This window comes from Scomber scombrus, chromosome 2 (genome assembly GCF_963691925.1).
Source record: "Scomber scombrus chromosome 2, fScoSco1.1, whole genome shotgun sequence".
Classification (NCBI taxonomy): Eukaryota; Metazoa; Chordata; class Actinopteri; order Scombriformes; family Scombridae; genus Scomber; species Scomber scombrus.
In genome coordinates this window covers 23346987-23365256 of record NC_084971.1, presented here as the reverse complement: position 1 = coordinate 23365256, position 18270 = coordinate 23346987, and the positions used below count along the sequence as shown (strand labels likewise).

At 38.5% G+C, this 18270-nt stretch overlaps 1 protein-coding gene across 1 annotated transcript; it reads left to right on the top strand.

The window, feature by feature from the left end:
- The first annotated feature begins 1248 nt into the window (after positions 1-1248).
- Positions 1249-17245, top strand: rnf150a (ring finger protein 150a). The gene is made up of 8 exons (XM_062426153.1): positions 1249-1400; positions 1527-2073; positions 9536-9786; positions 11469-11540; positions 11720-11802; positions 11978-12074; positions 12166-12376; positions 17082-17245. Exons 2-8 carry the CDS (start codon positions 1620-1622, stop codon positions 17243-17245), a joined length of 1332 nt encoding a protein of 443 aa, XP_062282137.1. The 5' UTR covers positions 1249-1400; positions 1527-1619.
- The last annotated feature ends 1025 nt before the right edge of the window (positions 17246-18270 follow it).

The window sequence follows — 18270 nt, the reverse complement described above, 5'->3', positions numbered from 1 at the left end:
TTTTTTTTGCACGGAAATCCATTTCCGCCAATGTGAGGAAAAAAAATATGTAAGTCATTATAATTAGAAACTATCTCAAAATAATGACATAATATCTCAAAATAATGACTTAATATCTCAAACGAATGAGAAAGTGTCTCAAAATAATGACTTATCTTATGACTTAGTATCTCATTATCTTGAGTTATGTCATTATTTTGAGAAGGTTTCTCATTATTTTGACTTACAGAATCTTTTTTTTCCTCCACCACATTGGCGGAAATGATGTGGATGTCCAGGGTACAAGTCCACCATTAGATTCACTTAAATCGTATTGTCATAAAAAAAATATATATATTTTGTTAAAGGATAGGCTTTTCACGTTTGTCAAACATCAGCCAGGTGTCCATATGAACACTGAAAAAGATTTTCCTTGCTGTCATGATTTCTCATGACATTATACTGACTATTAAAATATTTCCTTTCAGTGTAAGTGGCGGGGGCTAAAATACACAGTCATGTTGTGCAAATATGCATTTAAAGGTTTAACTGAAGCTCATTCGAGACTGAGTTGGTCAAATTAAGTGTATCTGCCACATTTACAGTCTGTTTAGCATCAAATTCCCTTTTTGTGTTTATTCAGGTTTTACCGGTTGAAATGCAGTGGAAGAATAGTAACAACAAGGGGGACTTTGGCAGACTGTAACATTGAAAAATATCTACTTGATTTGACTAATTTTCCTGTCTGTATTAATTGTAGGATACTTGTGTATTAATTATAATGGAATAGGATGGAACACCAAAAAGTCAAAATGAAGCCTTTGAAAAGTGATTTTGTTAAAATAAATAGATTGATTAAAAATGACAAATTTAATGCTCTTTTTATTATCATTATTATTATTGCTTGAGTTTATTTATTAAGATTCAACTACTTAATTCATAACGGCTTTTGTTAAATGTAGTACTAGTTGTTTGTTTTTTTTTATTTAAAAAAAACAAAAAAAACTATGATTAGATATTGTCAAAGTCCATAATTATTCCAGTGACAAACTCCAGCCTCGATGTGTAGCCACTTCATCCAATAAAATAGTTTCCTTGGCCTAATTGCTTTTGACGCAAGTCTTCTTTAAAACATTTTTTTTTTTACATATATCATATACTATAATAAACAAAACTCTTTTAAAATACATTTATTTATCTGTCTATCTACCTATTATTTATCTATTTATTCATTTATGTATTTATTGTTGGGGGGGCGCGCAGTGATTTATGACAGCCGCTCCACGTGCCATGTGGCGTCACTGGCACCTTGGCAACGCCCAGATCACGTGCCGATGAGCGAGGAGCCAATCCTGAGCGCGCACCGTGAACAGCTGACGATGAACAACAACACTGACCGTCTTCTTCTCCTGCAGGTGGTGGTGTGTAGTAGACTTCTTTGCGCACAAACTCTTTGGGCACCTTGTTAAAGGCGTCGGTGTCTCTGGCGCTGACTTGTTAAGTGACGTTAATGAGTTCAATGCTTTTTCTTTTTTTTTTTTTTAAAGTGAACCTCCTTTTCACGAGAAGGAGCGAGCTCTCTCCAGCTGAGGAGGACACCTCCGGAGCTCGTCATCCATCCTCAGCCAGCCAACCGCACAATGGCACTGTCGCTCATTCGAGCTTGCCGCAGTCTGGCTCTCTCGACGTGGCTGCTGTCCTTCTGCTTCGTGCACTTACTGTGTCTGGACTTCACGGTTGCAGAGAAGGAGGAGTGGTACACGGCTTTCGTCAACATCACCTACCTGGACCCCGTCGCCTCGGAGGTCAGGACAGAGAAAACCGAGTGCGGTCGTTACGGTGAGCACTCGCCCAAGAGGGAAGCAAGAGGACTGGTCCTGGTGCCGTCCCTCCTGCAGGACAGACAGGCGTGCGACCCAACCGTCAGGTTCCCCTCTGTCCCCCCCAACACCGCCTGGGTGGCGTTGGTGGCTGCGGGGAACTGTACATACCGAGAGAAGATCCGTAACGCTGCAAACCTCAACGCCTCTGCTGTTATCATATACAATGTGGGCTCCAGCGGTGCCAACGACACCATCACCATGCCTCATCCAGGTAAGAAACACCCTGCAAACATGCAAGTCCACTTTTTACAGTCATTGTATGCATTGTTATTCTTGTCCTGACATTTATCAGTTTTGAAAGACTGCTCTTGCAAGCATCCTCCTACAACAGGTGTCCAGTATCATGGGGGTCTGAGAACAAGTGCCATAAATTACTTGCTTCTTAAGTGTTGACCACCTCTGGCAAAGATTAATGGTTTTCATCCCCAAGCCGAGGCCCCAGAGCTCTCCTTCAGCTTGTAATCAGCTAAATAATCAATTGTTAAAGTAGAAAACTTGCATGCACTGGCTTCCTGAGCAGATGGACTGACATCCGCTGCAGTAGATCCGCTGAATTAGCAAACTGGCTGCAGGATTTGTTGTTGGTCTTGTTGAAGTTTCTCACTGTCGTTTTTCCCCCCAGTTGTCAAAAATGTGCATGGATACCAATAACATTACTAAATATTTTCCTTTTCATTGCAGTCCTTCCATGTGTCTAGTTTTCACTGGTGGAGTTTAAGTATTGAGTATGAAGTATAACAGTATTTGTCCAAGACAATGCAACTGTATTAATGATTATTTACAAAGCAACCTACTGCAACAAATGATTATTTTCATAATTGATTAATCTTATTTTCTCATTACTAATTTTATCTACAGGTCAGAAAATAGTGAAAAATTGCCCATGAAAGTCAATTTTTACATCTATGGATGTTTTGTTTGTTCGATGGTCTAAAATCCAAAGATACTCAGGTTACTATCATATATGACACAGAAAAGCTTCAAATCATCACATCTGAGAAGCTGCAAACAGCACATTTCTTGACTCGTTTGCAAAAAAAGACTAAAATGATTAGTTGATAATCAAACTAGTTGCTGATTTAATTTTCTGTTGATTGACTAATCAATTAATTGACTAATCATTGCAGCTCTTTCCTAGTTTTCAATCACTGAAGAAGATTAACAAATTACCTTCTAACATTAGAATGAAATTACTTTTATTGTATTAATGGCTACTCATTTCTTTGTTTTGTAAAAAAAAAAATATTAGAGAATATTGTTGGAACACTTTTCATGATGTGCCAGGAAACACAGGAATACATATCAAAGTTTCACTTGTTGAGCATCATCTCCCTTTACGATTTCACACATCTCCTTCTACAATATTATTTTATGAGTCAAGAACGGAGCTAGTGGCAGTATGTAGACACACAATTTAAAAAGTTGTGGACAAGCACAGGCTGCAGACTCGCAGCTAAATCATTGAGAAAAAGATGAAGAGCAACAACGCTGTCATTTTACTGCTCAAAGCACCCATTTTAGAGACTAAACTTGTAAATAAACAATAGATAAACAGCACACCCAACACGCCTTTTAACAAATCCATGCAAAATATCCTTGAAAACACAGACTCCAAATTAACAGGTTCTTCTCAGCAGAGTCACATTCCCCACTGTTTGCCAGGGGCAACAGGCTGCTGCATACATTATCACACAAGCACTTGCTGTGTAAGTAGCATAAAGATCAGCCTGCTACCTGTTCATGAAAACATTTTGTTGCTTTGACTAATACATAAAATTTGCACATCAAAACTGTGGCCTAAACTTATGTGCTAAGTATAGAAATCATATTTAAAATTCATCTTAGACAAATACAGATGGCGCGGTTTACTTTAACTAGAGGCTTTTCAAATAGATGGCATTAAGTCACAGAGGAGATACCTTTTAAAATGAGTTGATGGAAACACTGACTGTGTGCACACCCGTAACTTCCATGCAAGGAGTGAAAAGGTGTCAAGTGAAAATAAACCTACGTGTGTTTTTATGAATAATATGATCCCTCATTGATCTTTATTGGAAGTTACTGTTCTTGGAGCTCACAGACAATGAGATTTAGCTCATGTGCTCTTCATCAGCATAGAAACAGTGAATATTTGAGTGCTGGCTCTGCTTTGTAAAAGAAAAAAAAGTAATTATTCCAAAGACAGCAGGTTATTGTAGATTAACTATCTTACATTTTGTGATACGGTTGCAGTTGTCCAAGAATTACGATTAATCTTTTTATTCAAAACTTCAAAAGTATTCTTTAGTTTTAATGTCTCCTTTCAATTTTTTATTTTTTTTTAAACAATGTATTACTTGTAAGACCAAAAGTTATCTTTTACTTTTAGACCTTCCACTCTACAGTAGCTTTGAGTCAAGCCTTTTTTTACTAGAATGACTAGATATTTCCATTGGAAATGTTTCCTCAGCTTGTTGCTAGTTTTCATAAAGGTGTGGCTGACCAACGCACCTGTGCTGGACAACAACACAATGCCTGACGGCTGTTTGACAAAAGGATCTACACAGAAACAGATGTTCAAACAACACCTGATAGCACAAAAGTCAAGTGACTGCGACTTGTTTTCAACCAGAAGCTGTTCACAAGAGACGTCCCCTTAGTACTGTGTGTCATAGATGCTTGTCAAGATAAGCAAATCATTAATTTCTTTGTAAAGCCTCTGCAGCTCAGATTCAGTGACAGACACTTCATAACAAATTTTAATGTACCACTTACATCATATTTTATTGTATCTTGTGTAGTATACCTGCATTAATCACCTGGTTAAATAAAAATAAACTTGTAGAGCTTCAGGACTGGATTCATGAATGATCTGGCCTAGAAGGACTGCAGGACTTTCACTTGCAATGGAATATTTTTCCGTTGATGTATTTCTATTTTCACCCAAGTCTGCAAGCATGTCCTCTTTGATATTTGCTGTGTTCGACCACTGAACATACATTATTCCTCCGTTCTTGAACTATCAAACAAGATCTTCGGTGCACATCGCAGGGTTACTTGCAGCAAAAGACGAACAAGAGCGGCAAACTATTTCAAAGACCTGACCTGCTTCCAGCCATGACATAAATATAAACTGAGATGCTTTAAGAGACAGATAAGTCAGCCAGGAGAGGTGTGATGGCAACACTGGTAGAGATGAGGAAGGTAACACAGTCTGACAGAGTACAGTGGCAAAAAGGAAGGGTCTTAATGTTTAGACTGAATGTGAGGCTGCCAAATAAAAGAATGGAGAACTTCTTCTCTGTCCAGAGCCAACACAGCTGGGCTAAAAAATCCACAGTTGCCAGAGCCACAAACCTCTCATCTCTGGTTTAATTTAACCCTTTTGTAGCAAAGCTGAACAGTGTCAGACCTCAGATAGCGTGCGTTGACCCATTGTGAAAAAGCAAAGTTTATCGCAGCATGTTGGCCTGGAGGGACTTTAAGACTTTGAGGCCATTTTACATCAATTCAATCAGACTAATTGTGTAAAATTAATTAATTAATGAATACTCTGGAGCTTTGTATAATATTCTTGTGTGATTAATGTGCAGTGTTGCCTACTTTGTCTTACCAGCTTCAGGTTAAGTATGTGGTTGTTAATGAACAGGTATCCAGTTAATTCTGTGATAATCTGTGCCTGAGTGTTAATCCTCTCTGAAGCTAGACTGCTAAATAAATCAAATTCACTACACGGGAATAGGCTGGCATACACTAAATTTACCCGTTTAGTATATATTTCTTCTTGCCCCACATTTTGGCCTAGTGGGTTTGAAACCATCTTTTAACAAGTTCATCCTCAGTCTCAGACATTACCCTCCTGTTTTAGAGGAAGCTATTTTTGTCCGGCCTGGCTGCGTCACAGTGAACAGAAGAAGGAGATAAGCGTCAAGGCTTAGGGAAATGCCTTACATGCCTTATTATGCCTTTACTTATTTCTACTGAAGCTGACCATACACAGCCATTTTTTAAAAACAGTCTGTAGAGTTTGAGTGCATTGGTTTAATGCATGAAATTATTTGCCTTTTGATATTAGATGTGGTTTTATCTTGTGTTTACACAGGGAATTCTTACATCACAATGATTTCCCTCCGCACCATATGGTCAACAGGAGTGTGTGTATCTGAGGTTACACACATGGAAAAAGAGGCTTAGAAAAAGAGTGGAAATGCATGTATTTATGTTGTGACGGAGTCTTGTTTGCATTCAAGTGGATTGTTCGGGGAGATATTTTTTGCATCTGCTGAGAAAAAGATTTTAAAAACTGTGAGACAATCTTCCAACCAAATGCTTACCTTATTTAAATGTTCATACCAAGCAGACAAGCAAGTTCAATGAAGAAGTGTGACAGCTGTGTGTAGAACGAGGCATTTGGCAGCGTATTACCATCTGTTTGCTGTCCAAACACAAGCTTTTGTTTTCTCTGTCATTGTTTGTAGAACAGTTTGCTTTAAAAGCTCTAAAACACACAAAGTTTGAGTGAGAAGCCTTCATCATACAAGGATAAACCTGGCTGAGAATCTGGCGGTTTAACAGAGGATGGTACATATGAAGCGTGCTGCCATACCAAAACAAGCTGTTAATGGAAAAATGTGTTTAACAATGCTGCTTTTGTCCAAATATACTGATTTCATTTGTGTGTTATGTAATTAAAGGAACAGCAATATTCTTGAATTGTATTTTCTGAAATATTTAAATATTGAATTTTTTCATTTGTAGTCAAGAAGCTCAGCTGCCTGTGCTAATCCTTGCATAAGCATGACAATAAAACTGTTTAAAAGACATCATTTCAATATGACTACTAGACCATGGTCGTATAAAATGTAGCAGCTGTGCAGATTATGTAAAGGGATTTATGAGCATGACAGCAGTATTGCATTGCAACTACAGCCTGAGCATGTACCAAATGTGTAAGACTTAAAGCGTGTAGATCCTCAGGAAAACACAAAACACAGTCTCAGTGTTTCTGTGACAGTATCACCTCAGAATATAATGTTAAAATAGCTCCTTGCAGGGCTTGAGGATTTGTCACAGCGCTGTGAATCTGGCAGGCTGTACAGGAGGAGCTGTTGATGATGGCAGGTTGAATAAAGCCACTGTTTATGGTGACTGATAGAGGTAGTGAGGCACCGCAGGGAGCCTCTGTGACTCCGTGCAACCAGAGCCATAAACAGGCAGCAGAGGGAATATGATGTAACTGTGCTCAGGCTGTTGCTGCAGTTCCTGGAAATATCAACCTAGTTTTTAACAGCCGAGAGTAGAAACGTATTATTCTTTTATTATGTCTAGAAACTGTTGAGTTGTTGTCATTACTGTATGTCGCATGTGTCATTCACTCACCACAGACAACTTCAAAAAACTGTACAGTGGAGGCTGAGTGAACTCTGAATATTTATGACTAATTAAGCAACATTCAAAGTTAAAGTTGGCATTTGATTGACGACGCTAGCAACATAAACAAACAACCTTGCAACTGTTATTTTGATTCAAATATTGCCAAATCTCGATTGTCCTTGGATGTATGTGACATCACCTGTTTTGTTTTATTTTTTTTATTTTTTATTTTTTTACCTGATTCTCGCCCACTTCAAACCAGCAAGAAAAGCATAGAGAGAAATCTATTTATGTATAATAACCACAACAGTTCTAACTAAAGCAGAAAATTGTGTGTTCTTGTAGGAAGCTGTCACTCATAGTAAGAAGCTGATTGAGGAAATTGGTCCTCAAGGCCTCCAATAATCCAATAATAAAATATCAGTAAAAATGTATTTTTTAGGAGGACTTGGGGAGTTGAGTGGTTAAAGCGCTTGCCATTTACAGGCAGTGTCCCTGGTTCAAATCTGTCCAGGGACCTTTGCTGCAGGTCATTCCCCTCTCTCTCTCCCCATTTCCTGTTTGCCTCTCTGCCACTACCACACTAACAAATAAATCTTTAAAAAATATAAAATGTTTTTTTGTTTTTTTTAAATAATCACTTACCACATTAACAAAATATTTGCCTTGGATGACTTACATTTGATGATTAAAAATTATGGCCAAAACATATACTTACAAAACATGGACATTTTACAGCTGAAAAATAAACAAATTCACTTGTGGAGAAACTATGAAAAAAATCAACACTTCCTAAATGATCTCAAAACATCTTTGTGCCGGAAATTCAGTATCACTATAGACATACAGTATCTGTGATAATGACGCATTACCTCAATAATTAATGAACTATCCTTACTTTCCTATTTTCTTATGATTGGTAAACATTATTCATTTCTATGAGTGTTATGTCACAGCATAAAAAGTTCATGAGGTTTTTCCAAGTCTTTCAAAAGCTACAGATATGGAAGCTGAAATAAATTTGCAGTTTATTTGTTTTTATAACACACTGGATGCCTTTTAGCTCAAGAAGCAGAGTGCAAATATTTTTTTATGTCACATAAGGACATTGAACTGTTGAGAGGCGTTAGCTAATAGTGTGAGTAGAAGTATATATTTTATGTGTTTGTTAAGTCCCTAACGATAATTTTTCTATGGTGCTAGTAACTCTTATAAATCATGTAAATGTGGCATTCCTCCTGGTTGTCCTTCGGATGCAAGAAGTGAAAGGTGCCTGGTGACTCTGTAATGTGAAAAGCCTTCATTGTGTCTGTCAAGCGAAGCAACAGATGGCTCCTGGCAGGAGTCCTCTGACATTGAGAGTGATGCTTTAGTTGGTCTGTCCTGCCTAAGCTCCCGGCAACCTGCCCACGTTTCCTCCTATAAACCCGAGTTTGAACCAGATTTCACACCTGCTGTGGTTTAAAGCATAATTATGATGCCCAATATCTGACCACTTTCTCTGTAAAAACTCAAATAGATCAGACTTCTAACTTAACTTTCATATTCCTGTTATCATAAAAGAACGAAGACCATATGCATGAATAGTATTTTCTGTTTAGTAAGGATACTGTAAATTAAAATAATTACCAACTATTTTGATAATCGATTAATCATTTGTAGTCTTTCTTTATAAATACAAAGTCTAAATTCTCTTGATCCAACTCCTGAAATGTGAATATTTTCTGGTTTCTATGATAGTAAAATGAATATCTTTTGTTGTGGACTTTTGGTCGGGGTAATAGAAGACATTTGGGGGTGTCATCATGGGCTCTGGGAAACATGGATTGACATTTGTCACCGTTTTTTGACATTTTATAGACCCGACAATCAATTAATTGATTTAAAAAATCAACAGATTAATGAAAATGAATGTTAATTGCAGCCCTAGTTTGAACAGTAAGCTGTACCTTGAGCCTGGTTCTTTTAAAAAAGTTTTCCGTTGTGGTATTTTTGGGGTCAGTTGACTTTCTATTGGCTAATGATTTCTTGACTTTTTTGACTAATATTGACAGATTTTATTAATTTGTATTATTGTATTTTTATTCAATTTGATGTTTTTTGTCTCAGAAAACACATTATTTTAAGTCGGTTAGTCTGAAAATATTAAATATTAAAATATCAGCCTTCATGATCCACCTTGTATAATTTTGTCTGTAATTGTGGAGTTTAAACTGCTCTTCGAATAGTTAAAACTCCCAAATTCACACACACAGTGCTTACTACATGACCTTGTTTATCCACTGATGTCTAAACTGCTACTGTCTGTGTTGTATGTGCAGGCACAGGCGATGTTGTGGTCATCATGATCCCAGAGCCTAAAGGTCTGGAGATTGTGGCCTTACTGGATATGCACATCGTGGTCATGTTGCACATCACTATAGGAACCCGCAACCTGCAGAAGTATGTGAGCAGAACGTCGGTAGTGTTTGTCTCCATCTCCTTCATCGTTCTCATGATCATCTCCCTCGCCTGGCTTGTCTTCTACTATATCCAGAGATTCCGCTACGCTAATGCCCGAGACCGAAATCAGGTATGACTGTGTGCTCATTGTTTAACGGTTTGTGCTGATATGTCTGTTTAAAAGGGGATGCTGACAGTGCAGTGGTGCTGTGTTCTCAGTTTTGTTATTAGTCCATGCCTTTTTTCCATCTGGTGTCGGCGTTGTAAGTCTTTAATGAAAAGCCAGAATTAGCCCGACAGCTGGCCGAACAGAAACATGGCAAACCAGTGAACCATCAACCAGCTCAGCTTCTGGCCCTTTGAGCCGACAGTGCAAATACTTGCTCTCACCATCTTTCTATTATGAGTGGCCGCCTGTGACGTTCTTGTGACGTCTGTAATGACAATACATCACCGTGCCTGTTATGATAGGCACTGGTACCGTGACAACCATCGCGCTTGTATTTTCGCTTTGAATTATCTTGATTTATGTTGGACAAGGAATTCTCTCACAGCAGAAAATCTGCTTTCAATTCATTTTCAAGGCAGCCGAGTAAGGTGAAACAGACTTTGAATGGTTACAGCATGAAAAGTTTGTTTGGTAGGTAATTACTGTAAGACTCTCACTGTCTCCACTTGCCTGTCACCTCTGTGAATTTGTCGCCATCATCCTGGTTTATCACTTCCCCAGTGTTTTACAGTTTATTTTATTTTATTTCATTTAATGCAAAGTGTTTGGTTTGTTATCATTGAAATTGGAAAAATAATCACAGATGTTTCACACTCCTGAGAATGACAGATACACAAAGCTCCCCTGTATTCACACACATTGCAGTATATTTACCCAGTTTATTGCCTCTGTCGGGACTTTATGGGCACACACATGATCTCAAAGTGACACACTGTTAGTTACCAGGAAATCAATACCTCTAAAACACATTTTCAAGCCAAAGCAGCCACTCCTCCTATCCTGGCAGCATCAGTAGTTGAAGTTGACCTAATTTTCAAGTCGCTTTGTATTAAAATGAAGTAGTTGGTGTAGATTTCCTGGTTCACTGGTTTTCTAACTGTGGTTCAATGGTGGTGTTTTCCTCTCTATTTGCTCAGTCCACTGCAGGTGATGTCAGTACTCTATTAATTTCTGATTAAACAAATATGACAAAGCAAGGCGGGGCAAGACTGTTTTATTCATGTAGCACATTTCCTTAAAGGTAACCTCAGTGTGCGTTTACATTAAAGTGCCTACAGGAAAAAGTGACAAAACTTAGGAACATACAACAATGACAACCACCCACTCCTAAAAAAGACATTGACAAATCACACACACACAGACACAATACCTTACCAATAAATGTTCAGGTTATTTTTGAAGGTGAACACATTTATTAAAGATCTGAGGTAACTGAAATAGCTAAAGTGCCATCACAAGATATGAATCTTATTCTAGATTCAGTTTAAACCACCACAAGATGACCTGAGAGATCTGACTTGATTGTAGTCAATGAGCAGGTCATAAATATACTAGGGAGCCAAAAGATGTAGTGTTTTATAGATTATAAATACAGTTGACATATAGGAGTCCCTGCTCGGAGACATGATGTTCAGTCATGATGGTGTATTCACACATACATTTAGGCTTGTGATGTGATGTAAGAAGAAAGCATTTCAACTTTCCAGCTGTAAAATAGTCAGAACAGTGAGATAACTGCATACTACTGTGTCATTTACTGGCATTTGGCCACTGTTAAAAACTGACTTTTTGATGTTTTGCAGAGACGTTTGGGAGACGCTGCCAAAAAGGCCATCAGCAAGCTTCAAGTACGCACCATTAAGAAAGGAGACAAGGTGAATATTCCCCAGACTTAAGACAGTACATTTCATATAAACGTTTAGCTGCACACTAAGGTCCACAATACACATGAATTCACCAAAAATAATTATTTAAATATAGATTTGTTTTCATCTTTTAATCTCTTGAAATATTGATTATCCCTGTTCTTTCTTGCTTTTGCTCTGTGTTTTAGGAGACCGAGTCAGACTTTGACAACTGTGCAGTGTGCATTGAAGGTTATAAGCCTAATGATGTTGTAAGGATATTACCGTGCAGGTAAGGCTTGCATGATCGATCATTGATGTACGAAAAGACTGTCTCCATTTGTTTTGTGGATGAAGGAATGAAGGCACTACATGATGTACATGTTAGATATTTCATATATCTCCGCATTGTAACATTATTGTGAATCAAAATGAATCATTTGTGTTCTGCCGTCTTGTTTGGTCAGGCATGTCTTCCATAAGCACTGTGTAGACCCGTGGCTGCAGGACCACCGGACGTGTCCCATGTGTAAAATGAACATCCTCAAAGCTTTGGGAATCCCGGTAAGTTCCTTATTTTTGCAAACTTAAATCCACAAATATAAATAATTGTAAAACTGACTGTGTGTGTTATGTGTGTGGTTTGTTCATCCAGCTCAACGCAGACTGCTCAGATGAAGCTCCTCCAGACTACGAGATGTCTGTCGGGGGTCCACCCACCAACCCCATCAGTGGTGCCAGCGAAATCACAGTGAATGAGAGCTCAGTGGTGCTGGATCCAGCCGGAAGGGCGATAGGCCTGCAGCTGCTCCATCCTGATGCAGAGACAGAACCTCAGGCAGAAGAGAGCCACATCATCGCCAGCAGTATGTACAGATGTCATATATTTAACATACGGTTAATAAAATGACGGCAGGCAGTGAGGAGGATTAACAGCTAAACTTAGAAGTTGGTACATTCAGTCTTAATTCGGTCAAAATGAGCACCACATGGTCTTCATCTATTTTTGCACCTCCACTAGTTAATACAGTGAAGCCAAGCTACAGTTTCACACATTAAAATTCTGTTAAAAGAAACATCTGTCTTTGCCAGCGGAAACTAGTTTTCTACCAGTGTGCTCATTCTGGTTTTATTCTGCTTTCAGGGGTTAATGTTTTACTCGAAGGCTTAAACCAGGCCAGTGGCCACCTGGTCAGTGTTCCCCAATTTAAATCCTCCTGGGCAATGCAGGAGGGAAAGAAAAGTCCTCATTTCCCAGAAAGTCACAAGCTAACCCAAATATAATAGAACAGTTAAAAAAACAGAGTTTAGCCCTTTTGGTCCAGCCCAACTAAAGCCTGTTTAACGACCGTTAGGTGTGCAAATACCTACGGGCTGTTTTCTTTAACTAACGACTGTTAAGCCTCCTAGCTATCAGCAGTTGTGTGTTTTTGGGCCACTTTGACTCCAAAGCCAAAAGAAATCTCCATGACAGAGCTTGTAGCTTGGAGCTTGTATTATTACATGGACTTCTAATTTCCATGTAGAGTAGTTGGTTAACAATTTTGTGATTCCTTTGAAACAGTGGTAGGAATACACATGAACATAGGTGTAACTCCACAGATTAATCTTTCTTGTTTATTTACACATGGTACACAGGATATTAAATAAATTGCACACTGCCACAACAATAAAGAATATTATGATATTATATTTGAATTCCTATATTGATAAGAACATTACTGATGATCTTTAATAGCTATAAACCATGATAAAGAGAAAGCATTTAACCAAAAAATGCGTGTTGTTAGAGCTGTGAAACTTGCTAGTGGGCTACTGTACAAATATGGCAGTTCAACATGGTGGGCTCAGTGGAAGAGGACTTGCTCCCTATGTAGATATAAAGATAATAAGGTAACAAAACCACAATAATTCTTATTTGCAGGTGTTACATACACCTACAGCAGTGGTCTCCAACCCTGCTCCTGGAGAGCTACTGCCCTGCATGTTTTAGGTATCTCCTCACTCTAACTTGTTATCAAGCAGCTGAGGCTCGTCAAAGGGCTTGATAACGAGTTGATTATTAGAATCAGGTGTGTTAGAGTGAGGAGATACCTAAAACATGCAGGGCAGTAGCTCTCCAGGAGCAGGGTTGGAGACCACTGACCTACAGTATACACTATATAAAATATTGTATCCCATTTCTGCCAAGTCTGTTCCACTAGATGCCATAAAATTATACACACTGCACCTTTAAACTCTTTCACCTAATAAAACAACTTGAAACATTACTACAGCAAAACTGGCAAACCTTACCCTTATATGCAGGCAGATTTAATACAGGGATCAAATCCTTTTTTTCCCCCCCATACAAATTTATGTCATTTAGCAAACCCCTGAGTCTGCCTCTTATCACCTTCCTTTGATATTCTGGCTAAGCTTCCTTGTATTGGGGAATATAAACTCTTAACTCTCCATGCCAAAACCTATCTGCAACTAGCCAGAAAATAATTACCTCCCAGCTTGATTGGCTGGTGCTTAACTAACCAATTGATCTGAGCAGGGGTCCCTAGCCTTTAACTGCTGGCCTTCAAAACATAAAGGATTGTTAAGTATTTGTTGACTTGTATGTCATGTGACTAATTGATGGATTATATGCAAAGAACCATACTTTAATTTTGATGGACTTGTATTACCTGTGCTTTCAATTTTATAACCTAAAGTGATGTGTTTTAGCTACTTTTAAGATGTTTATATACAATAGGAGGACTCACAGACTCATTTTGTCCCCCATCACTTACATTGAAACGCTATATGAAGGGATTTCTTAAATGAAATGAAAAATATGTTTACAAAAGTTCATCCAATCAAATAGGACTTTAGACAAGTAGCCATCTACATCAGTCATATAAAACTTAAACACTTAACCATTTGTGGATTGTAGTAGCTAACAGAGCAATATGGAGAGAGATAGTAAGAGGTGTGTGTTTGAATATCAGTGGGAAAATCTTTGTTTTCATTTCCAAAACAATAACGGATGAGGTCTGATTAATCCATTACTCCCTCATCCTCATCCTAATCTAACAACAGGTGAGGCAGATGTGTGTGGAGTCAACAGTCCTTTCTCTGTTTCTCTTTTCAGCTCCGTATCACACTAAGCTCAAACCCCAGAAACCTTTTAGCAGTCCAATAAAATGCAAAGGATTTGATTTAAATTGAATTTGATTTAATTTAAATCCCCCCTGCAACTGTAAACCACTCAAATATTCTGTTACACTGGCAAATATATCACAGTACAGAAGCTAAAGACGCTTTAACTTCTATTTCACTGGGCCTTTAATGGTCAGTATGAACAGGAGGAATTATTAAAGCAAGAAAAACAATTGTCAGTGTTTGTTTAGGCACCTGACCTTGAAAAATTGTGAACATATCTTTTAATAATTGACTGTTTTAAAAAATGCAAATGCTGCATCATTAAGATATACTGCTTTCCACTTTGCCTTACAATTACCATAAGGCACTATTGCTGCAAGCACAAAGAGTCATGTCTACGTTCATGTGTTTGACAAGCAGTAGATCAGCTCCCCACAAGCTCGTATTGTTCTCAAGACTAATTTGAATATAAATTGGAGACCATCTGTCGTATGTCGCAGCACTAATAAACGAAAGAAGACGGTGACACTGACAGGCAGTTAGCATGAGAGGAACAAGCAGATCTGTCATGATTTCTGCCGCTGTGGGTTGGCCGTAATGGAATGCCAGTTGAATTGCATCTTTAGCTTGAATAATGAGCGCTGTCGGTAATGATATTACTGCTATCATTCTTTCCAGAGTCAGCCAGCTATTGGGTGTGTGCTGCAGTCAGGGTCTGGAAAAAAGCCTGATTTGTTGCTGGAATGTTGGACATGTTTTCTTACTTCCTTCTTGTGGTTTGGCTGAGCTCTAATGAACAATAAATTACAGGTTCAAACTTCTCTTAATCCAATAGTTACATGCTGCATTTGAAAGAGTTACTGAATGCCGTGATCATTCCTCCTATGCCTAAAGGCTATTACAAGATCTCATCCTAGTGCAACTGCATTCTATCATATGAAGGACAAAACAGGGTTCAACATTGGGTTTTTTTCACTTACCTAGTTGGGCAAGTGGGTCAGCAATCTACTTGTCTGAAGTAAATTTTTACTTTCTACTTTTACTGTTTTCTTTAGTAGTGGTTATCTGAAACACCAAAGATTGAAGATAATTGTCATGTTTAATATGGATTTAAGTAAATGCAACAGGACAAGGACACAGTGTCATAGATGCGAAGCATCAAACATTCTTGCATATTGAAAATGGTATGACCCATTCAATATTTCACTAAACCTTTCTGATCAGCCCAGTTTCTTTCAAATAATGAAGTATATTCCCTAACCCGATGGAAAATATATTTTTTAGACTGCTTTTCTCCACTCGAAGCTTCCTGATTTCCCTCTTTGATGTTTCTTGATCTGGAGAGTATATATGGCAGTGAGCAATTACATGCTCCACTGATTCCTCTATTTGGCAGTGCTCACATAATCCTGAAGGATCTTTGTTTCGCGCATAACACTATTAGCCTGCTCAATTCTTGATCGGCCAACAGTGCGTACCAATATTCTCCGATGCGTTCAAGGGAGGGGGGCTATGCTGTGTGACAGAGAACAAGATCATAATTTATGATACGACGATAATCGAAAAAATTATTGAAACAATGCTGTAAGCAAAAATAATGCCCAAAGCAAATCTAAGCAACCACTTGCCCAATCAGGTTTAGATTTACTAGTTGCTTTTACTTGCCCCGGGCAGTCGGGAAAGCCTCACTGTTGAACCATGCAAAATCTACAGTCGTTATTTCATGTAAAAAAAAAAAGGTTTAGTTGAAGCTAATATGAGGATTCAGCAGCAGTGAAAGTGTCAGTACTCATCTACACTGAAGGTAGATTGAAAAGTGGGCTGTCATAGAGAGGGCATAGTTATTATATTGTTAAAATATGGGGATAACACTGCATGTTTTTATACAGTACAGTACTGTATTAAAAGTGTGATGACTTTTTCATCTCCACACAGTGCTGCCGAATCTCAGCGTGAAGTGGGTGGGCATGTCAGATTATCTGTTTCAGAAAGTTACAGAAATGGTCCTGCACAGCCTGCCCTAATCTGACCTTGGAAAGGTGTCAGGGAAGGGGGTTTCTGAAGTAATTAAACCATCAGGCAAGCACGTCTGACAGAGTATACCAGCCCCTTAACGAAAAAAACCTGTAACTTTTGAAACTGCCCAGTTAGTTTGTCTAACTCAGACTACTGAATCATTAAATTGACTTTATTTTTATCTTTAGAATGCGTTTTTGCACAAAGCAACTACTGTGAATTTGACCCCATCACCTGCAGTGTATTGTTTCATAGCCAGAATGGACTGTACAAATATTTATTGAATATGAAAACAGAAAACAATATATATATTGTCCCTGTTAAGCACTGGTATAACAACAACTGACTAATTATAAATGCATCCCACAATAACTGGTTAAGTATTGATGAGTAATTAATGACTTATCTCCCTTACTCCCTCAGGCGAGCACCAGTTGCCACTAAGTAGTGAATCAGACACTTCTCTCATCATGACTGGGGAGGTAGGCATGTCTGAAGTTGACGTTTCCACGGAACAGGAATGTGACGGGTCCAAATCCTCAGCCAATGGGAGCCAAATAAAAATTCACCAGGAAAAGGAGGATTGAAGCAGAACCATATAACTGGGACGCTCAGAGACTCACCTCGTCTCTGACCGCAGGAAGAAGTGACTTCACAGGAGACGAGCACATGAGCAATACAATCCATAGCAACATAAAAATATCCCCTTCTGTCTTTACTGACTGGAAAACAGATCTGGCCCTGCATCTGTGGACATGTTGCTTGCTTGTTGTCTTGCAGTTGCACTTCACCATCTAATTGGTTTGACTGCCATGGCCAGACAGCTGATCACATGGCAACCAGACAGACAATCGCATCTCTCACATTGTGGTGGCCCAAATTTTGTCCACGTTATCTGTTTCAAATCCTTAAATCTATATACAGAAACTGCTGTGGCAATGTTTGAGCTCTTCTAGGTGCTGAGATGGCGAAATATGTTTTTCCTCATTTTGGGAACAAACAAAGCTGCTGTTGGACACAATAAGGGCATGGAGGTAGCAGGACCTCCTTCATGCCAGATTGCAGTTTAATTACATAAAAACATGTGCAGATGGTTTAATTGCTTGGTACAAGATCACTGCCAAAATATTCCAGAAGTAAGCTGTATTGATGTGATATGTATAGAGCCGAAAGCAGCAGTTTTTTGAAGTCCCTAAGAACTGGTGCGCATTCCCGCCAGCAGTTTTTCCAACTTTAGACTTGTTATCCTTTAAATTATAAAGCATTGGTCTTTAAGTTCATGTGGTCAAGTGATACTGCGGAGTTGGAATATGTATGCACAATTTCTGAATTTCTATATGTAACTGTTCCTGTCACTATTTTCTGAAATCTTCATTTTTAACTTTACCAACTATGTATATTCCTGTTGTGGAGAGGAAATAACCGAACACAAGCTAAATATTTCTGTCCTCACATATGACAATCGTAGCTTGCCACAAGCAGTTTGAAGTGATGTCACCCACTGCCCTTTTAAAAACTGCTGCTGATTTACGAGTTTTCACAGCACGTGCTAGTAATCGCACCCTGCTGTCAGGAGGGAAATTTTAACACGAGTTACTGTATGTACTCACTG

What these genes read in the sequence shown, in the direction of transcription:
- rnf150a (XM_062426153.1), top strand. Translation starts at nt 1,620, where the DNA reads ATGGCACTGTCGCTCATTCGAGCTTGCCGCAGTCTGGCTCTCTCGACG. An exon ending in CATCACCATGCCTCATCCAG is followed by an intron (nt 2,074 to 9,535) that starts GTAAGAAACACC and finishes TTGTATGTGCAG; the next exon opens with GCACAGGCGATGTTGTGGTC. An exon ending in CCATTAAGAAAGGAGACAAG is followed by an intron (nt 11,541 to 11,719) that starts GTGAATATTCCC and finishes TCTGTGTTTTAG; the next exon opens with GAGACCGAGTCAGACTTTGA.